Source organism: Coloeus monedula, assembly GCF_965178545.1.
Source record: "Coloeus monedula genome assembly, chromosome: 15".
In the NCBI taxonomy this organism is placed as follows: Eukaryota; Metazoa; Chordata; class Aves; order Passeriformes; family Corvidae; genus Coloeus; species Coloeus monedula.
Genome location: NC_138795.1, coordinates 4766372 through 4785419, shown reverse-complemented (window position 1 = coordinate 4785419; position 19048 = coordinate 4766372). Strand labels below are relative to the sequence as shown.

Genomic DNA, 19048 nt, shown 5'->3' with positions numbered 1-19048 from the left:
TGAAGAAGGGTGAAGAAGGAAACAGATATTTGAGAGTGGAGGGGAAAAGCTGCTTGAGATTTTAGGTTTTTTCCAGGCACTCATTTAATGATGCTTCGGCTGCAGGTACAACCAAACCTGTTTCTCAGCTGCCTGGTGCCTTGGGGAGGCAATTGTGGAGGTGGAATGGGTTTTGTCAGGCTCATAGGTATTCCTGCAGCCTGTGATGATGGGGCACAGCTGCAGACTCCTTCCCTCTCATCGCCCAAGGTGAAGCCAACCCAGGACTGCACACTGTGCATCCCCCTTAGCTGTGGCCCTTGCTGGGTGCCTGTGTGTCTATCCATGGATGTCCCAAAGCCATTATCCTTCGTGCTCCCGGTGCTGGAAATGGAAAGCAAGCTTATTTTCTTGGAAGCAGTGACTCGACTGAGGTAAAAAACAAGAACCTGAGGGATTAGTAGCAGATAATTAGCTGAGTATGGGGTCCTATAGAGATGCTGTTGTGACCAAAGGAACTGCTGTGGTTGTGCTCAAGGAGGGAGGTTTATGCTGCTGCTGTATTTGGTGCTTGTGCAGACACTGCCTTGTATCCTGCCTGCTACCATGTCTGGCAAAAAAGTTGCAAAAGCTTAGAGAAAAGCCAAAGAGATGATTAAAGGATTGGAAAGCATGCTCTGTAATGAGGCAGGCAAAGAGCTTCGCTGGCTTGCAGGGTGTTTTATTGAAATGTGTGAGTATCTGGATGGGAACTTTGATTTAGGGAGCTCTACTGTCCTGCAGATCAGAGCGATGAAACTCAAAGGCTCACATTTCAAACTAGACAGGCTCTGAGTGAGCCAAGCAGCACTGGGGGGGTGATTTTCTAATTGAATGGTGTGTCAATATTTAAAGAATTCTCTCTCTGCAAATGTCTAAGTGCAGCAGGGTGTTTTTCTGGGAGACACAGGCTCTAGGTCAGCTGCAGCTATTGCACAGGATTAGGCATTAACTGGGGAAGCCCTGTGGCTGTGGTTACACAAGGGCTCAGCCTGGGTGACAGCACTGTCCCCCCGTGCCTGTGCACTCACAGCCAAGGTGAGTGGCAGGGGAGATGGGGACACAGGTTTGTCCTGTGGTTCCCACTGGGCGCCTGCCTGGGGAAAGTGCCAGGGAGCTTTCAGAAATGTTTCCCTTTGATTTTATTTTGTGTGCAGCTGGCACAGTTGGCAGCTCCAGGGTGAGCTGGGACTGGGCAGGGGAGGCCACGTCAGTGGTAAAAGTAGGGAAATTGAACAGCAACTTCGTTTTTGCTGCTTGCAGTGCCACAACTTCGCCTGCACAGCACTCGAGCCTTTCCAGTTCACCTCTGGGAATTAATGCAGTTGGTTGCTTACAGTTTCCAGCACTGTTCATGTGTGTGAGAAGGAGAGCATGTGAGTGTCAGCATCCCTCATACTTCTCTAATCATGCTGCTTCAGGAGATATTCTTGATAGCACCACTTTGCATTTCAGAGCACATGCTTTCACCCGGGGCTGCTAAAGCTGCTCTGCAGCACCCAGCTGTTCTGTCTGAGAGAGTTTTGCATAGAGTTAAGAGAGAAGTGCCTGGGTGGGTAGTTGCGTTTCTCTTATTCTGCATTCCTGCTCTGCTGTTGAATTGCAGAAGGAGAGAGAGACGTAGGTTTAATGCACAAGAAAAGGAAAATAGATAAACTGGGTTTTTGTCCCCTGCAATGCCAGCCAGTCATGGCTCTGGTTTTGTCTTTTCCCACTCAGTCTCGTGCCTGCTGGCTGGTTGTCTTGTCTGTCTATCACCCTCTCTTTTCCTTTGGGTTTAGCACAGGAACTGAACATCTGCAGCCATGACAACTCACGTCACGCTCGAGGATGCCTTGTCCAACGTGGACCTGCTGGAGGAGCTGCCCCTGCCAGACCAGCAGCCATGCATCGAACCTCCTCCCTCCTCCATCATGTACCAGGTACTTCAGCTCCCCGAGGCAAAGGGTAGGGAGGGTTGTTCCAGTGGCTCATGCAAAGCACAGAGCCACACGGTGCTGTGAGAGCCAGCCGAAAACATCCGGGGTTCAGTGTATTGAAGGAAGTGCTCAGAACAGATCTAGCCACAAATCTCTTCCCAAGGACTTTAAAAGGAAGGCACCAGATACTGGTGAAAGAGACTTTTAAGGCCGAGCAAAAATTAAGACCAGAGTGCATGAATGGGTAGGAAGCAGGAGATAAGATTTGTGATAGCAGCAGAAAGTTCTCAGTGATGTTTATTTGTGCACATATTTCTGTGCTTCCTTTTCATGATCGTGCGTGCATTGAACTGAGCAGGGCAGGCTCAAAGTCCTGCCTGACTTTGGCTGGCCTGTGCCTCTAGCACAGCTGGAACTGCTGGCATGCGAGGGAGGGCAGCTGCTAGAACCACTTCTCTGCCCTGAACAACTCAGATTTAGCTGCAGCTGCACGGACCAAGCAAAGCTTGGCAGGGGCCCAGGGCACGGCTTGGCTCCTGCTTTTGGTTCCACAGTGGGATGCCTCGGCTGCTTGGCCACCACACCCTGCCCTATAGCACACACCCAGGGTTAAATATAACAGGGGGTTCCTTTCTCCATCCTGCCGCTCCTGAGTTCCTGGCTCACCCGTGGCAGTGTATAAATACACCAGCACTGTGATTGTTGTGCCTTGTATGCAGGGCTCTGGAATTACAGTATCTCTTTCAGCAGGTCAGACCCCAGGCTCATTCCAGAGCCTTGGTATCTCTACGGGTTATCAGACCCAAAGGTCATTCTGGGCTGTTCAAATTTCAGCTCTCCGTGAAAAATCTTCATGTAATTATTTGCTTATCTCTTCTTTCAATAAAGTTTGAGCCTTTGCTGGCTTGTGTCTCATGAGGGTCTCAGGGTCCTCCGGCCTTATGGCACAGCCTCCTTTCAGGGCCATGAGTGTGTGCACACAGCTGGGCCTAAAAACCTCCTCTAAGCTGGATCTGGAGGTGTTGGCCCAGCTTGTTTCCTCATCATACTCAATTTGTGTGTAGCCCTCTCCCCTGCTATTGAGAAATACACTTTCAGTCTCAGCTTGTGTTGTCACACTGGTCACATGTGATGTCCTGGAGGCACTGAGAAGAGTAGCCCTGTGGCCACAGGTCTGTGCTCCCAGCTTTCCTACTCAGGAAATGAGGTATTGAGGTGAGTGTGGTCGCTGCAATGCTGCTGTCATCACAAGGAGCAGCCCTGGGTGCTTGGAACCTCTGTCTGCCCTGCCCTGCAGCAGATACCATCAGCCAGCCTTGGCAGAGGAAATTACTGAGTGCAGAGCATGTGAAGGGCACTCCAGAGAGCCAGGGGAGCTGCTTTTCCATCCCCCACTTGCCTCTGCAGTTTCTTGCTCCCCTGTCCCAGCCCAAAGCTGTATCACAGCTTCCAGGACAAGTGTTTGTCCCAACAACTGTTTGTGCTTGCAAGAGCAGCAGTAGCACTGATAATAGCACCTGGATGAGGGCTGACTTTCATATTTATGTTTTCCAGACAACTCATTCCCTGCCCTTTCTCTGTGTTTATCCTTCGCACTTCCTGCTGACAGGATGTGGTCTTCCCCCAGCAGCCAGGGCTCAAACAGAAATTCATAGGGCTGCATCTGTCTTTGAGTAACCAAGCTAAAATCCTTAGAATAATTGCTGTAGCTTTTCTCTCTGGTGTGGCTGCAGCAAAGTTTGGCTTCATTTTACAAGGATTTGTCAGTGTTGACTGCCATATTTCCACACGTATTCCCTGCAGGATGAACATGTGTGATTCCAAAGCATCTCAGGGTGCGTATGTGTGAAACTACTTCAGACCTAGAGGTGCAGCACCTCAAATAGTTCACAGGTTCCTCCCATGCTCCAGGAGCCCTACTAATTCTGCTTTTTGCCAACACATCCCATGTTAGGCTGTACCCGGTGAGCAAACAACCAGCTGTGTTTTAATCCCCATCTCTCTGTTTTGCCCACAGGCTAATTTTGACACAAACTTTGAAGACAGGAACGCCTTTGTGACGGGCATTGCCAGGTACATCGAGCAGGCCACGGTGCACTCCAGCATGGTGAGTCCCCTGGCGCTGTCCCCAGGGTGCTGAGCCTCCAGTGCCTGCCCTGTGCCAGCAACACCCCTCTGTCTTTCAGAATGAGATGCTGGAGGAAGGCCATGAGTACGCTGTGATGCTCTACACGTGGAGGAGCTGCTCACGAGCCATCCCTCAGGTACTCAAGCCCTTCCCAGGCAGGGCTGCTCTTGCAGTGACCCCTGTGCTTTGCCATGGGCCACGTGGATGTGGCCAGGGGGGTCCTGTGCTCAGCCCCCCAATCTCCCGGCTTGGTCAGGTGCAGCTCCCTGCTACATCAGAGGCTGTGGCTTCACAGGTGAAGACCAGAGCCTACACCTGAATGTGCACCTCTCCTCCCTACCCTGACTGCATCCTCATGGCCGTCGATGCCTGGTGGGATTCTCAGGGCTGTCCTGGGCAGGGCCAGGAGTTTGATGATCTGTGTGGGTCCCTTCCAGCTCAGAATATTCTGTGATTCTGTGGTACTGCCTGACTGCAGTGTGGATCACCAGGGCAGGGACATTAGATTGCCCACTGCAGAGAGGGCAAGGCTACTTTGGCATCATCCCCCATGTCAGGCTGGCTGACATGTCCCCCTGTGCCCTGAGAATCAGCTGCTGGGTTACCGAACGTGCACCAGAGCTGTCAGCCCCATCACGGCTTTGTGGGAGCAACAGCTGCAGACAAAACCAGAGGAGGACAGCAGGATGCCCTGGGCAGCTGGTGTTTTCCCTGTAAGTTTGATAATGACTCCAAGTAACTGTTCTGGAAGTGAGATGGATGACAACTGAGTAAGTCCTTAAATTTAGCTTCCCAGGATTCCAGCGACAGTGACTCAGTTCATTGCTGTCAGCCACAGACAAGCCCAGTGATTTTTAATGGATCCTCAACAGAACCAAAATAATCCCAGCGAGGCTGCAGCAGAGCTGGAACCTGGTGCCTTGTGTGTCTTGCAACACAAAGTCTCAGATAATTTCATGCCACAACATTCCCACGTCGTGCAGCAAGTCCAGACTCCATATTGCTTGGGTTCTGTGCCAAACGCATTAGGAGACTTCTGTCCCTCAGAGTCAGGATTGTGCCTTTTCAGAATGCATGGAGACAATTTCAGATCTGAAATAGCCCCTTTTGCTTTCACCTGTTGGTTTGAGAACCAGCTCCTCCTCAGGTGCCTCTGTTGTCCTCGGGTGGGGACAGGACTCCTTTGAAACAAGAAGATGGTGCCACAGTGACCCACAGCTGGGTTAGAAGCTGATGCTGATGTGGATGATTTTCTTTGCAATGCAGGTGAAATGTAACGAACAGCCAAACCGAGTGGAGATTTATGAGAAAACAGTGGAAGTCCTGGAGCCAGAAGTCACCAAGCTTATGAAGTTCATGTATTTTCAGGTAAGTGGTCAAGGAGAGAGGCAAAAATAATCTTACTTACTTTGGTGTTAACATCCTAAGCAGGACTGTGCTATCCTTGCCTGCCAGGACAGCCCCCAGTAGCCTTGTAGCCACCTGAGCAGAAACCTGAGACCCATGTGAAGGAAAATCTGTGTGTCCCTTGCTCGGCCCCAAAATCTTGTATACAAGTTGGGAAAGAGCACACCTCAGCCCTTCAAGTTCATGGAGACCCAGAGCCACCACTCTTTGGAGCTAAGGATGTCACAGGCTCCTGTTTTTCGGAGATGTTGGCTGATGTGAAGAGCTGATTATCCATTGCCATGTGGCAACCACAGAGCTGCTGTGGGCCCCCCATCACCGCCTGCGTTATAACCAGCTGCATCTGAGTTTCACAAACATTTTTAGGTTTTATATCCTGTGAGGTCTTTAAGTCCCACCTAAAAGATGCAGCCTGATGTGGCAGAACACCCCACGGTCGGGGCAGGTGCAGTTGGGGAGTGTTCAAGCGCCCTTCTCCCCTCAGGTGCTGAGGGTGTTTGTCAGCAGTGATTTATAACTTCTGTTTCATGTGACAGCCAAGAGGGACCTTGGATCCTTCATTCCCAGCCCAAACCCACATTTTCTAAAGGTGGTGGGTGGAGGGGGTTCCCATGGGGGTGCATGACCCTGTGCCCCTGCCCTGCAGCGCAAGGCCATCGAGCGGTTCTGCAGCGAGGTGAAGCGCCTGTGCCACGCTGAGAGGAGGAAGGACTTCGTGTCTGAGGCCTATCTCCTCACTCTGGGCAAGTTCATCAACATGTTTGCCGTCCTGGATGAGCTGAAGAACATGAAGTGCAGCGTCAAAAATGATCATTCTGCTTACAAAAGGTGAGAGGGGATGAAGAGGCGGGAATGGGGACAGGACTGGTCTGCAAGGGAGCTCCTGGTCTGCCCAACATTAGGGCAGGGGGACATCAGGAGGCTGGAGATGGGGTTTCTGTGCTGTCCCAGGCTCTCTTTGTGAGTTAAGGCAAATCTCTGAGCCGTGTTGTGTCTCAGTTCCCTATTGGAAATAGAGTTGTTACGTAGAAGGGTCTGAGTCTGGGGCATTGCAGCTGCAGGTCAGACAGGGAAGGTGGGTGGTGACAGTCTCACACTGGCTGAGTGACCCTTGGTGATGTTGGATTTGTCCCTTCCAGAGCTGCCCAGTTCCTGCGGAAGATGGCAGACCCCCAGTCCATCCAGGAGTCCCAGAACCTCTCCATGTTCCTGGCAAACCACAACCGCATCACTCAGGCAGGTCCCTTTTCTCTGAGCCACTGAACCTTTCCATCAGCAGAGAGAAGCAGTGACCTTGCTAAGGCTGACAGCACTTCAGACCAGCCTGTGGCAGCAGCTGTTGGGTCTTTGCCACTGACTCTGGTGGTCCTTTGGTCAGGCTGTGTAATTCTAGCAATGTCTTGTGTCATCTGGGTGGCTTTGAAGGTCTCTATGTCAAGACAAAGATCCAAGTCCAAAAGATGTAAGAAGAGCTCTGGGAGGGGGAGGTTCTGCCAGAACTCCATCCCCTGAAGCTGCATGGGGCTGCAGCTCAGCCCCTGTGGCCTTCCACACTCCACAGGCTCCATAGCTTCTGCTACCTAGTTAAAATATTGCACCAAGACGTCTCTTTGTCTGATATTTGGGTGTTGTGAAAAGGACAGAAAAAGGACTGAAAACAGCCTGAAAGGGAGTTGTCCTGCAGACGAAGGTTGTTTCTTCCAGATGGTGCCATGAGCTGAGTCTTCTGCTGGTAAACTAAAAAAAGCACACAAATGAGGTTTGAAGGAACCTCTTACTGTTCTTCTCTTACTCCTTCAAATGTTTCCTCCCTGTTTTCTGCTGTTCCTCTGCCCATATGGATAATGTGGCTTCTGTTGTGTTTCAGTGTCTGCACCAACAACTAGAGGTTATCCCTGGGTACGAGGAGTTGCTGGCTGATATTGTCAACATCTGTGTGGATTACTATGAAAACAAGATGTATCTCACCCCCAGTGAGAAGCACATGCTCTTAAAGGTGAGGTTGGGCCATGCTTGTGGGGCTGGGTGCTTGCATGGTTTCACTGTCGCTTTAGTAAAATGAAATTCACTCCTAGGACAACATTTCTCTTCAATTTCCTTATTTTTTACTCCTTTGGGTTTACACGCATCTTTTCTCTGCAGAGCCAGTGTCCTCTGCTCACACGAGTTGCTGTGAGTGCTCTGTGGGTAGCAGCAAAGCTGCTTTGCTTCCTCCTTTTCCTGTTCCCTTTCTGATCCCTGGTGCTTTGTGTCCTCTGCTGTGGTACCTCAGTCCTCCCACTGACCTCTTTCTGTAGCTGAACAGGCTGGACATGGCCCTGAGTCGGGGATGTTCCACCCCAGTGCTCTGACAGGGCAGCTTTGCCAGGCAGTGCCATGAGCTGCCTCTGTGCCTGCCCTAACTTGGACCTTCTCCCACCATTTCTCTGCTGTCCTTTCTGGCCTTCTCCCTTATTCCCATATAAAAATCTTCTTTCCTCTCTCCCTTTCCTCTTCCTCATCTCCATCTCTCTGTTTCCCCACAATCTTTCCCAGTGCTGCCAGCAACTCTGCCTGCCTGGGACTAAGCCCGTGGTGGATGAGATCACTGGTGGGTGCCCTACATCCTCCAAGGCTCAAACGGGTTTTTCTGTTGTGCATGGAAGTTCAGGATCATGGGCTTGACTTGTGTAACTGCAGAGGACATTGTAAAATCACCACCAACTTTGTAACCCAGAATTTTCTTCTTGATGCCCATTCCTAGCAATAGTTCCCTGCAGAAGGCAGATGCTCCCAGGTTTGTTTTTCTGACTGGAAAGAGTCCTCGAGATGAACATGCTAAAATATCTGTTTGTTTGGTGTATTTGTCCTTGCTGTCAGTCAGTTATTGGCAATGATTGCAGTCACTATTACCATAAAAACTTCATTACAGTGGTGTGAGTCAGCTCAGGTTCTTTGAAGGGTAATGTGGGTAGCTTGTCTCTCTCTAATGATTTGTACTGAATTCAGGGGGTGGGGAAATCAATCCAGGAGAATATTTCAAATTCTTCTCCAGGAGTAAACTTTTGCCTTCGGGTGGAGAAGGCTTTTGGGTTATTGTTATGTGGAGAGAGGAGGAACAAATAAGCAAAGGAAGCATCCTGTGTTTTTGCACAGACAGTGGACGCAGTCCATCGTGTGTCCTCTGCCTAGCATGAGCATCCTGGCAGACACAGGCACATGTTTAACATTTCCTCATGGGTGTCAGGTGGCAACAGGAACCTGAAATGGTCTTTCCTCATGCTGAGTGATGGAGAACTGTCTTTGACTCGTGCTGCTGACTTCACACTAATGAAACCTTCCCTTTCCATCTTCTCCAGGTGATGGGGTTTGGCCTGTATCTCATGGATGGGAATGTCAGCAACATTTACAAGTTGGATGCCAAGAAGAGAATCAACCTTAGCAAAATAGACAAATTCTTCAAGGTCAGTGACCTGTCTGGGTGAGGCTGATATTTACTGCAGACCAGTGGATTAGTGACCTGTACCATTGCACGTGCTGCTAGCAACAAACAAACCACAGGAATCATTTCCAGATCCAAAAAACCCTGGGCCAAAGACTGAGGAATGGAATTGCTGTGACCAGGCGCTGGCACAGAGCTGCAGCACGGGTGAGGTGAATGATGCCAGCCCTCAGTGCCAGCAGGGCTGTGGATGGGGAGCAGTGCTGGGACTGGCTCTGCTCCCATGGCACTGGAGCTGGGCAGCCAGTGGGAGCTGCAGCTCTGGCTGCTTCCTGCCAAGGGGCAGAGGATGGGGAGGCTGTTTCATGGATGAGGGAAGGTTGTGCCAGACTGACTGCTTCTCTTTTACACATTCCGGAGGCAGGTTTGCAGTCTCTGTGGTTTCAGACCACCAGCAAACCTGGTTGGTTTGCTGAGGTCTGTGTAGGTGATGGTTCTGCTTCTCTTGCCCTCTGCAAGCTGCTGAGCTGAGGGACACAGGACACAGCTGGCGAGCCAGTGTGTGATCTGGCAGTTTTATTTCGTCTATAAACTGTTCTCCCTGTAGCACAGAACAAGCTGTGGGAGAGTTTGTGTCAGATGGGACTTGGAGGTACTCAGGGAGATCTTCAAAGGGTCACTCTTTGGTTTGATGAACCGTTTTTGTCTTGTCTGAGATGTGGATTTTGGGGAAAGGCCCATGAAACCTGGATGCTTCCAGTGGCAGGGTGGGAAGCAGCTGCACAACCTCCCTCTACTGAAGCACATCTGGCCAGGGTCTGATCCACAGCTGGAGGCCAGGCTGCATTGCCCTGGGACCACTCAGCACAAGAAAGGTTTGGGATAACCTTGGTGGAGAGGAGGGCTGAGAGCCCACACAGCACCTCAGGGAAGGCAGTGCCTCCTTTCCACTGCTTCTGGGCACAGACTGGGTCAAGGAGGCATTTTGGGTTTGGAGCAGGTCAGCTGTAGGAGGCATGGTGGGATCTGGCAGAAGACAAATGTGTTGGCAGCAAAGAATAATAGCATAGCAAGAGGACAGCAGAAGAATTTTCCAGATGGAGCGATTAGTTTTCTTTGAGACCTACTGAGCTTGAGCAGTCCTTCCTGAGTCCTTTATTAATCTTTCTCCAGAGATGAAAAGATTGGTTTCTGTTACCAGCATTTGCTCCACATCAGGGAAAATGAGAAGGTGATGATTTGGGAGGGCACACAGGGCTCCTTCCCCATCATTCTTGCAGCACAGTGGATTCTCCCTGATGCTTCACACAGAGGTGGGGTGAGGAGCCTGGAAGCAGAGGTTGGTTGTGGTGTTGGGTAGAGGGTGTCTCCCTGCTTATTGCCACGAGGTTTGGTTTATGGGTGATGTGCTGGGTTTGTGCAGGGGAGGGAATAGGTGAGCCCAGGTTTCATGGAAGGTGGGTGTGCCAGCTGCTGCATCCTCTGCTGAGCAGTGGGGACTTATTTACCCAAATTTGCACCATTTCCTGGAGACAGCCCCGAGAGCAGGGGGCCACAGACACCATAATCTTATGGATAGGCCAATGATGAGGTGTTTGAAAACTCTCCCATCACTGGGGAGACTGCTCTGCAAAGGTGATTTATCATGTCATTCTTCAGAGTCTTCTGGGTTTCCCATGATTCAGCTTTGCTAATTCAACTAAATCTCTAAATCAGGCCTTCAGTATAATCTGTAGAGTTTGGTCATCTTGGTGCATTCAGACAGATTTGCTGTTCATTTCCAAGTGCTGTGGGCCATCAGAGAATGAGGTAAAATACCTTCCATTGCATGGAATAACTTTCTCCTTTCCAGCTTTATTTCCATTTGCACTTCTCCAGCATCTGCCATGGTCTCACTTAATCAGTTAAGTACCACTCCAAACTATCAGATCTCAATAAGGAAAGACCAACTACTCCTTTACTACATCTGCTTATTGCCTTCTGATTAAATTTCTAGTGGATTGCCCAGGAATTTGAGTAGTGAAAATGAACTACCCCTTCATTTAAACCTTTTATGGAAGTGCCAGTGGGAATTCCTGATGACAGCATTACACATCCTGTGCACAACTCAGCTTGAGAAGTGTGTGATAATAGGACAGGGAATTTGCCATCATCTTCCCTGAATTTTGGAGCAAGGCTTTTGTAGCTGGGTGAAGTTGAATCTTCATATTTTACTGATGAGCTGTCAGTAGCCCTTGGTTGGGTGTTGTTTGCAGGTGGAAGTTTAGTGAAGGAGGGACCTGTCTGAGCTTGAGGTATCTTCAGAGCACTTGGAATTTATTTCCCATCCAAAACCTCCTGAGATGTAAAGGGCAAGCAGAGCCCTATTACATTGCCTGTGTCTTCCTCTTTATGGAGAGTTCTAAGACACATCACAAACAACCATGATGCTGAATCCCTGGGGAAAGCTGACACCTTCCTGGGTGTCCAGAATATCAACATGCTGGCTTTTCATCCCTCTGTTCTTTTGGAGGATTAGGCTGGGAGACAGTAAGGCCTGCTCAGGAATACACTTCTCTTTTTGTTGTAAAAAGAGCCTTTCCTCTGGCTGGTTACAGCACTGAACCATTCTGGCCATAACCAGCCTGGTATCAGCGAGCCCAGGGCTCCAGAGCACTCACAGGGGGTGATTTCCTCCTGCAGAAAGCTTTGTGATCACTTTCTGTCACTTCCTAGGTGTGAAATGACCCTGGGTCCAGGTTTGCACTTTGTTTCAAACAGCCTGACGTTTCCCAAAGCTTCAGAGGTGCAGGATGCCTTTTTGCAGTCCCTTGTGTTGCGCTGGGGCCAGGCACTCTCTCTCTCTCTCTCTCTCTCTCTCTATTTCTCTCTCTCTTTCTCTCTCTCTCTCTCTCTGCCATGTTTCAACCATCTTTTGTTTTCTTTTCCAGCAGCTGCAGGTGGTTCCTTTATTCGGCGATATGCAGATAGAACTGGCCAGATACATTAAGACCAGTGCTCACTATGAGGAGAACAAATCCAAGTGAGTGCCTGCCGTAATGTCTCTTGGCTTCTGTGTGTGTCCTGAGGGCCGTGGGAGCTGCAGCCCCGTGGCGTGTGCGAGGCCTGTGCACGTGTGTGTGTCCCCGTGAGGCGTGAGTCCGGCGTGCCAGCTCTGTGTGCCCGTGTGTACCTCCCTGTCCCTGCATGGGAAGATGTCCTCCCCGGCCCTGGGGGTGCAGCCAGCTCCCAAGCTCCGTGTAACCATCCCCTGGGAGCAGGCAGGGCTGGGAGGGGGCTGGCAGCGAGGTGGGAGGAAGGAAAGGTGGCTGGTGCATGGATTGGGGCAGCGCCGAGTGCTTGCGAGCTGTGTGAGTGTGAGCAGCGTGTCCCTGCTCTGGGGAGATTTTAATCCACAGTTTGCACCCCAAGGACAAAATCCTCCAGAGCATGAACACAGCAGTGGATCTCTGCAGTAGCCAGGGTGTCTCCTCTAGCTCAGGCAGGGTTCCTGAAGAAGGACAGCAGGAATGAGGATTGAACCAGAGGCTCAGATGCTCTGGAAATTAATGAACTGCAAACGGCTGACTGTGGCGCTAACGACTAGATGTGGCACTCAGTGCTCTGGTTTAGTTGACAGGGTAGTGATCAGTCAGAGGTTGGACTCCATGATCTTAGAGGTCTTTTCCAACCTTAATGATTCTGTGATTGTGGCTATTGTGAGAGAAGAGCAGAAGTGGGGAGCTCAGGAGCAGCCTGGGCTGGTGGCAGTTTGCTGCTGCCATCAGATGAATCCACAGACGTTGTCCCAGTCACAGCAGGCACGTGAGAGGCCCCACTTGTGTTCGTAGCTTTGCGTCACGCTCAGTCAGTGCCAGAAGAATCGGTGTTGGGTTTGGATATCCTTGGAATAAAGTTTGCAACCACACGTGAGCAAAGCCTGTCTGAGCTGTGTCTGGCTGCAGTGGCCAGTGGCAGCCAGGCTTTCACCAGGCAGTGGCCTTCCCCCTGTGGGACTGTACTGGGTGGAAATCAGGTTTCTCTGGTGTCTGTGAGGAGCAGCCAGGCCAGGCTGGCTCTTCAGCAGGACAGGAACTAACCTGCAGTGTCATCGCTTCTGTTCACTTGTCCCCTTCCACCCCAGAGGGTCCAGCTTCTCTGCCTGCCAGGAGCAGCCCTCCGCCCCTGCCCTCCCAAAAACTGGTTGAAAAGTGCCCGCTAATTGTTCAGGAGAGATTTGAAAACAATGTGGCAAAGCTTCCTGAGCAAAAAGTTTTCAATTAAAATTGAGGGGGAAGAAAAAAGAAGAGAAAAAAATATGATTCCGCATCATTTAAATTTAAACGGTATTTTTGAAAACTTGATTTGAAAGAGTAGAACTGTCTGAAGATTTGCACCTTTTAATCCCAAATCATTCAGAAAGCACATTTCAACAAAACGTGGCAGCAGCATTCCTCATTTTCTCATCTCAAAACCAAGGTAGCTCATGGGCTGTTTTACCTGTGCACAATTTTAATGTCTGTCTTGAAATCCGTCTCACCAGGTCTGTGTGCCGTACCGTACTAACCAGTGTTTCTTCCTCACTCACTTGCTTTCCCAGCAGATTGCATGGGACTCCCAGCTCTAACTCTGCCAAGGTGGTTCCATGTAATCCCCATTTCTTACTAATACTGTTTTTGTCACTTTCTCTCCCTCCTTGTCTCCGTGCAAGTGGAATTAATTGGTGTTTTTCCTGCATGGCGCTTTGTTTCTGCACTGTGGAGTAGGTTGTGTGTGGCAGGGAGGGCTGGGGCAGCCCTGGCCATTCCTGCTGACCTGCCGATTGTCCGGTGGGGAGCGCATGGAAGCGGGTAAGAGCCGAACAGTGGGACTGGGGGAGGATGGATTTCACAAGGAATGGCGTGGCCCAGCATTTCCAGGACCTACCACCACAAAAACTGCAGTTAAGTGTAGGGATATGTCTGTATGTCTATGTCCATGTCAGGGGCAGGTGTCTCACCTTTCTTTTGTATGGCCAGTCTAAAGTGGAGAGCATGACTATCAAAAGATGGACAGTTACTTAGGGGAAAAAAAAGTATAATCTTTTACATTGTGATGACAGACTAAGACATGAGAATCTCACTGACAGATGTTTGCTGGCACAAAACGTTTGGGTGGAGCCATTCTGGTTCTGTATCTGGGGCTAATACATTACAGGGTAAAAATGAGATATTAAGTTAAATAGACCTGATTTGTCCCATTCCTTCATACAACTGTGCCTTTGGAAGGGGAGTGCTGCCTTTTTTTAGGATGACATTACTCTGTCATGTGGTACATATGGATCAATGCAAATGAAAATCTAGCTCAGTTAATCATATTCTGCTCATCATTTGTACTCAGGGTTGTTCACTGAGCTGGTAGCATGAGCCAGAACCAAAAACAATGGGAGGGCTGTTTCTGTGCAGTTTTTCATTGCAGGAGAAGGCAGCACGACCCAGATCTGGAGGGAAGACCTCTAAGGGGATGATTATCCTTAGGCTTAGCCAAAAGGATGCAAACGATGCAGGTCTTTGAAGTTCATCCTTCCCTAAAAGCTTGTCCCTTGGTGGCCTGGGAGACAGCCATCTCTGCCCTTGGGGTAGGTGAGCCCACATGAAGAGCAGCCTTCAGGGTGGATGGAGCCGACACATTCAGGCTGAAAGGTGAGGCAAGTGTCCCCATCAGGCTGTGTGAGACCACCTCTGGAAGACCCCACACACCAGAGAGATGACACAGCTGACATTTGCCCTGAGGGTGGCATGCCTGGAGCACGTTCAAATGAGGAGAGCAGCTGTCCCTGGGGTCTCTGAGTGGAAGCTGTGTCCTGTCCTTGACACCGTTGCTCTTTTGCCCAGGTGGACATGCACTCAGAGCAGCATCAGCCCCCAGTACAACATCTGTGAGCAGATGGTGCAGATCCGAGACGACCACATCCGCTTCATCTCGGAGCTCGCCCGCTACAGCAACAGCGAGGTGGGTACAGCTGCACTCCCTGCAAGCAGGCTCCTGAGATGGACAAGCATGGGGGAGAACCGTGTGGCAGGACCATGGCCTGCCACAGATGTAGTGAGGAGTGCTGAAGGACATGGGTGGAACAAACCACTCTTGCTGCAGCAATAAAAAACCAAGTTATGTAAGGCTCCTGCAGGTACAAAATCATGTGCACCAGGAGATCTACTGCAACAGCTTCTGTTCCTTGACCACAGCTTCGTTAAAATAAGCAGAAAAAAACTGGCAACTAAATGTTTGTTACCAGCCAAATGTCAGAACACCAATGACTTGCAAACAGGGCTTTTCAATTACACAGGCCTATCAGTCAGGGCTTTGAGGAGAGTTCATGAAGGCATCTCTGTTCTTATTACTGAATGCCAGTGCCCTCTCTGATGGCATTGGGACTGGTTTCTGCGCATGTGTGATCCTCATTCATCAGTGTCAGTTTAACAAATCGTAGCATTCTCAGGCGCTTCTTTTCTGGCATTTGCAAGAGCTTATTTGAACTTCTAATCAGTAAAGGACTCTCAAGGATTTCAATAGTATTAGACCATCAAAAATGAATAGGAAAGTAGAATAAAAACAGTCAGTTATTTGCTCTGAGATGACAGGTCAAGACTCATTTTTTGGTAGGAAATAATTTGCCTGCCTGTGTAAAAAGAGCCTTGCCTTTTCCTGAGGGACAGTGTATGCTTTACTCAATTCTAGCTTGGTCAAAAGGTCAGGAATTCATTTCAGGTGGGATTTGGGAGAGGAATCTGTTGACTGAGTGAAGTCCCTGCAGCAAGTTGTTGATTGTAGCCCTGACATGATGTGGTGTCTTGCAGGTGGTCACTGGCTCAGGTCTGGACAGCCAGAAGTCGGATGAGGAGTACAGGGAGCTCTTTGACCTGGCTTTACGGGGGCTGCAGCTGCTGTCCAAGTGGAGTGCCCACGTCATGGAAGTGGTGAGTGCATCCCTGGGAGTGCATCCCTGCATCACTGAAAGCAGTTTGGGATGAGTCTGGGTCTGGAGCAACTAAAACTATAATTCAGACAATGATGGAAATTCTTAATTTGTAAAGTTTTGACCACATCTCAGCACAAGTGTGTGGATGTCAAAAGCCTGGTATGACTAGCAGCCTCCCAAATAAAGAAAACCAGTATTCACTAAGTGATAATAAAGCCAGGAATGTCAACCTATAGTGATGTCTAGGGAATGTTTTCCTGGCATATGACCTTGTTCAGTCTTTCTAGCCTGTCTTCTTGCTCATTGAAATGTTGACATTGTCTCTTTCCATCTTCTAGTACTCTTGGAAGCTGGTGCATCCCACAGATAAATTCTGTAACAAGGATTGCCCAGGAACAGCTGAAGAGTATGAGAGAGCCACCCGGTACAACTACACCAGTGAGGAGAAGTTTGCCTTTGTGGAAGTAGGTGCCACCTGCACAAGAGTCAGAGCCAGTCCATGCTGGTTTCCTGTCCATGTTCCTCAGGCCAGGGGAAGAGGATGGAAGGGCATCCCACTGGTTCCTCATCCTTGTGACCTATGTTAAGGGATTAAGGGCTCCCACATCCCTTAATTTGGACTTTAAATTGCCCTTGGCCAGAGTGGGTTGGTCTTGGAGCCAGCTGACATTGGGTCTGTCGGACATGGGGGAAGCTTCCAGCAGCTTCTCATGAAAGTCACCCCTGTAGCCCCTGCTACCAAAACCTTGTCACACAAGGTCAGAACAGTGGGCTTGCAGAGCAGTGTGATCCGGAGCAAGAGCAGCAGCTGCGTTCAGGAGCTGTGCAAACACAAGAGATCCTCATCCAGTGCCCAGGACACATCAACTCTCAGCCTGGCTGTCTGTAAACAGTGGGAACAGCCCTCTGAGCCTGGCTCTGGGAGGCCCTCACCTTCCTCCTGCCTTACACAGTCCAGGCTGGTTTGGATACTGCCTTATGGCTTCCTCCACTGTGCTGTTGGAAGGGAAGGCTCTGCCCTGGTGTGGATGTGGGGCTGTTCAAGCTGTACCCACACTTGGAGCATGTGCAGTTTCCTGGGATTGTGTGGTGTTAAAGATCAAGAGATCAGGAGTGGAAGCAAGGGACAGGGGCCATTTGCAAGAAACTGATGTTATAAATGCTTTGCTTAGCATTTTGTGATCTGTAAAGCAGCTAACACCCAAAAGTTAGCTGCCTAATCACTGGGCCTATGTTACTTGAGTAGAATTAATTCAGTCCCAAATTCTCTTAATGCTGGATTCATACAGCTCTTCACACAATGGAAAAACAGCAAATACATCTGGGTTTAATTTCTGCTTCAGGTGATTGCCATGATCAAAGGCCTGCAAGTGCTGATGGGGCGGATGGAGAGTGTCTTCAACCAGGCCATCCGCAACACCATCTACGCGGCCCTGCAGGACTTTGCCCAGGTGACCCTGAGGGAGCCTCTCCGACAGGCTGTCAGGAAGAAGAAGAATGTTCTGATCAGGTCAGTCTGCCCCTGAATCCAGTGCAAAACCCATATATTTGTTAGTGTTAAACTTTTTAGTATACAAGCATGTGGCCCCGTGTATGCTCCAGCACACAAGCAGCCAACAGTCCTTGTCCAGCAGCTCCTCCAGAGGTAACTTTTGGGCATCATCCCACCAATAACAGCTGTGTATGATCCCACCTCAGGTGCCTGTCCTCCCATATGTGCACAGCCATAAGTATTTTCCTCTTGAAGTAAAATCAAGCTTAAGCACTGCTTTCCCTCTCCCCGCCACTCCAGTGTCCTTCAGGCAATTCGGAAGACGATCTGTGACTGGGAGGGAGGTCGAGAGCCTCCAAATGATCCTTGCCTGAGAGGTGAGAAGGATCCCAAAGGCGGATTTGATATTAAAGTCCCACGACGAGCAGTAGGACCATCAAGCACACAGGTATGAGGATGTCTGTCTCCTGTGTGGGGAATTAATGGTCACAGAGCCATGTAGGGGTCTCCCACCCTGTGGATTAGCAGCAGCTTCTGTGGTCTGTTCCACAAAGTCTTCACGCTGTTGTGTGCTGAATGTTGCTTTGGTGCCTAATTTGTTGTATGATTCCCAAAGCCTCCCATTTTAAGGGTTTAACTCTGAAGGCCAGTGGCTTATGTGTGCAGAGTGGTCGCCACCTGGGAGAAGTGCTGGTTTTTGTTGCAGAGCACCAAGGCTGTGTGTGATGGTGTCTGGAGAGTGGTAACTGCGTGTCACCTTTCTTCCAAAGCTTTACATGGTGCGGACCATGCTGGAGTCCCTCATAGCAGACAAGAGTGGCTCGAAGAAGACTCTGAGGAGCAGCTTGGATGGGCCGATAGTCTTGGCCATTGAGGAGTTCCACAAGCAGTCCTTCTTCTTCACCCACCTTCTCAACATCAGTGGTGAGATGATGGCAGGGGGAGGCTTGAACCAAGCTCTTGCATGCTCAGAAAGGCAAAGGCAGATCAGCTTTGCTCCTCAGTGACCTATGCAGAAGATTTTCCTTGATTTTTCCCAAACACTCTACTTCTGCCTGGTTTGGGCATGCTTCTGTGTAGTAGTCATTATGTGAACAGGACTAAGTCAGCAAGAGCAAATAGCTGCAGGTGGTAGTTTATTTTCTAGGACTGGACTTTCCTTTCTGTCCCAGACAAACTGAGCCACTGGCCACAGAAAAAGTCTTCCAGAATAACTCTGACCCATTTCAAGTGTTCTCCCTGGCCCTCTAGAGCAAAAGGAGTGATCCCTTCCTTCTTCTTGCATTACCAAGTGCTCAGGCAGCGTGCACACGGTCTGGGTTTAAAACCAGAGACATCCTAGAAAAATGTTCCATACCCAAAAGCAAGGCTGCAGCAGCTGCCTCCTGTGCCATGCCCTCACTGCCATCCCCAGGGGAGTAATGTGGGGATAACGTGGATCTCCTCTGCATTCCAGAAGCTCTGCAGCAGTGCTGCGACCTGTCCCAGCTCTGGTTCCGGGAATTCTTCTTGGAGCTGACCATGGGCCGCCGCATCCAGTTCCCCATTGAGATGTCCATGCCCTGGATCCTCACGGACCATATTTTGGAAACCAAAGAACCCTCCATGATGGAGTAAGAGCTGAGGGGCTCCGTTGGCACTGTGCACGTGCTGGGGTTTGGGAATTTGTTCAGGAAGAAGGGTAGGCTGGTGCTGAGCAGTCTCTTTGACGTGGGAGGTAAATAGA

General features: G+C 50.0%; 1 protein-coding gene across 4 annotated transcripts in view; it reads left to right on the top strand.

Annotated features, from left to right (window-relative positions):
* Positions 1–1823: 1823 nt before the first annotated feature.
* Positions 1824–19048, top strand: part of CYFIP2 (cytoplasmic FMR1 interacting protein 2) — a gene marked incomplete at both ends in the record, with an annotated part of 39361 nt that continues 22136 nt past the window's right edge. Inside the window, 16 exons of one of the 4 annotated variants that reach the window (XM_082291724.1) lie at positions 1824–1940; positions 3955–4044; positions 4124–4201; positions 5332–5433; positions 6119–6300; positions 6612–6708; positions 7340–7468; positions 8811–8915; positions 11824–11915; positions 14746–14863; positions 15709–15828; positions 16169–16294; positions 17174–17340; positions 17623–17770; positions 18093–18246; positions 18779–18935. In XM_082291724.1, coding sequence (XP_082147850.1) covers positions 1824–1940; positions 3955–4044; positions 4124–4201; positions 5332–5433; positions 6119–6300; positions 6612–6708; positions 7340–7468; positions 8811–8915; positions 11824–11915; positions 14746–14863; positions 15709–15828; positions 16169–16294; positions 17174–17340; positions 17623–17770; positions 18093–18246; positions 18779–18935 — 1982 coding nt within the window. The remainder of the gene's footprint in view (positions 1941–3954; positions 4045–4123; positions 4202–5331; positions 5434–6118; positions 6301–6611; positions 6709–7339; positions 7469–8810; positions 8916–11823; positions 11916–14745; positions 14864–15708; positions 15829–16168; positions 16295–17173; positions 17341–17622; positions 17771–18092; positions 18247–18778; positions 18936–19048) is intronic. The other 3 variants (XM_082291726.1, XM_082291725.1, XM_082291727.1) reach the window with 3 other exon arrangements.